General features: G+C 36.3%; 1 protein-coding gene across 2 annotated transcripts in view; it reads left to right on the top strand.

Annotated features, from left to right (window-relative positions):
- DARS2 (aspartyl-tRNA synthetase 2, mitochondrial) overlaps positions 1-1,747 on the top strand; it is a 27,263-nt gene that overhangs the window by 15,021 nt on the left and 10,495 nt on the right. For both annotated transcript variants that reach the window (XM_010850073.1, XM_010850074.1), the window contains one exon: positions 1,541-1,603. In XM_010850073.1, coding sequence (XP_010848375.1) covers positions 1,541-1,603 — 63 coding nt within the window. The remainder of the gene's footprint in view (positions 1-1,540; positions 1,604-1,747) is intronic.

Consider the following 1,747-nt stretch of genomic DNA (forward strand, 5'->3'; position numbering starts at 1 on the left):
CAGTAGTCATGTATGGATATGAGAATTGGACTGTAAAGAAAGCTGAGCACCAAAGAATTGATGCTTTTGAACTGTGGTATTGGAGAAGACTCTTGAGAGTCCCTTGGACAGCAAGGAGATCAAACCAGTCCATCCTAAAGGAGATCATCAGTCCTGGGTGTTCGCTGGATGGACTAATGTTGAAGCTGAAACTCTAATACTTTGGCCACCTGATGCAAAGAGCTGACTGATTTGAAAAGACCCTGATGCTGGGAAAGATTGAGGGCAGGAGGAGAAGGGGACAACAGAGGATGAGATGGTTGGATGGCATCACCGACTCAATGGACATGAGTTTAGGTGAACTCTGGGAATTGGTGATGGACAGGGAAGCCGGGCGTGCTGCAGTCCATGGGGTCGCAAAGAGTCGGACACGACTGAGCGACTGAACTGAGTGTCTCTAGAACTATAAGGAGAGAATGATAAAACCTTATGAATTTGAGTTTACACTCTCAAGATCTAGTGCTTTTATTTTTCTTTTTAATGCTGTAAAGTTCTGTACTTCTTTTGGGATTATTTTTCTGTTTCCAGCCTCAGTTTGTCCAAAGGCTCCCAGTTCTGTATCAATTTTAGCATAGCCATTGCTTGTTGGTTCGGGTTTTCTGAGGCTCTGGGATCTATTGTATTAATAATGGGAAGAGAAAGGAGGTGGAGCTATGAAAAGCAAAAGGAGTGGAAATGAGAGAAGGAGAATTGTTGGGTTGGTTAAGCATGGGCTCTTTAGTAATGGGACGTGTCTTTTTTATGTAGTTAGCACATCTGCTTTGGAAGTAATTTAGGAAGAGGAATTCCAAATGTATTTTGAATAGGATGACTATTTTGAAAGACTACTCAGTTGAATATATAAGCATATTAGTATATTTAAAATGAGTATAAGAATTCAGTACCATTACTTTTTATTCACTTCATATGTTCAGTGGAAAGTAATTTGGTGCTCATACTCTAGTCCAGATATATTGAATGTGTCCAGGTAAGCTCAGTATAACATATATTGCTTGATATTATTTATCCCAATTTGAGTATATCCATTCTTTCCCAGGTAGATTAGAAGGGTCATGAGCCATGTAAACCTCTTTATATCTCCCATACCTGAGCTCCATGAGTATTACTGATGATGAGAGCCATAGTATCTCACTTAGAAACACATTGGGATAATTTAAAGAAATAAGATATAAAGAATTTTAAGTGACCTGAAATAATCAAATTCCAAGCCTTCTTATTGATTTTGTTGATCTTTCACAATTCAGTTGTAAAGATACATTTTGAACATATTATGTATGCACAGTCTTCTGTGGAATACATTCACAGCTGTTTCCATTGAGACCTGCATAATTAGAAAGAATACACCTGAAACAAGCCTTAAAATTTTGTCATTTGACAATAGAAATTAAATCTTTATTGAATCTTATATTATAATGGAAAGACACAAAATATATTTCTTTCCCATTTCATTGACATGTTTGTGAGGCTATCATATTGATGAATTTACTTTTTCTTTCATCAGAAATACTTGAAAAGGAAGGACATTGAATCCATTAGAAAATTTGCAGCTGACCGTTTTAATGAGGTAAGGAGCAGGTTTTTTCCTTTCTTTTAGGGATTCAATATTTTAACTATTAATTGCTTGTACTCTTATGCTATCATTAGTCTTGAGAGGTTTGTTATTTCAGATCAGTCTTCTACTTTTCTTCTTTTTCTTTTGAAAGTTAAT

Source organism: Bison bison, unplaced genomic scaffold, assembly GCF_000754665.1.
Source record: "Bison bison bison isolate TAMUID 2011002044 unplaced genomic scaffold, Bison_UMD1.0 scf7180017864289, whole genome shotgun sequence".
NCBI classification, from domain to species: Eukaryota; Metazoa; Chordata; class Mammalia; order Artiodactyla; family Bovidae; genus Bison; species Bison bison.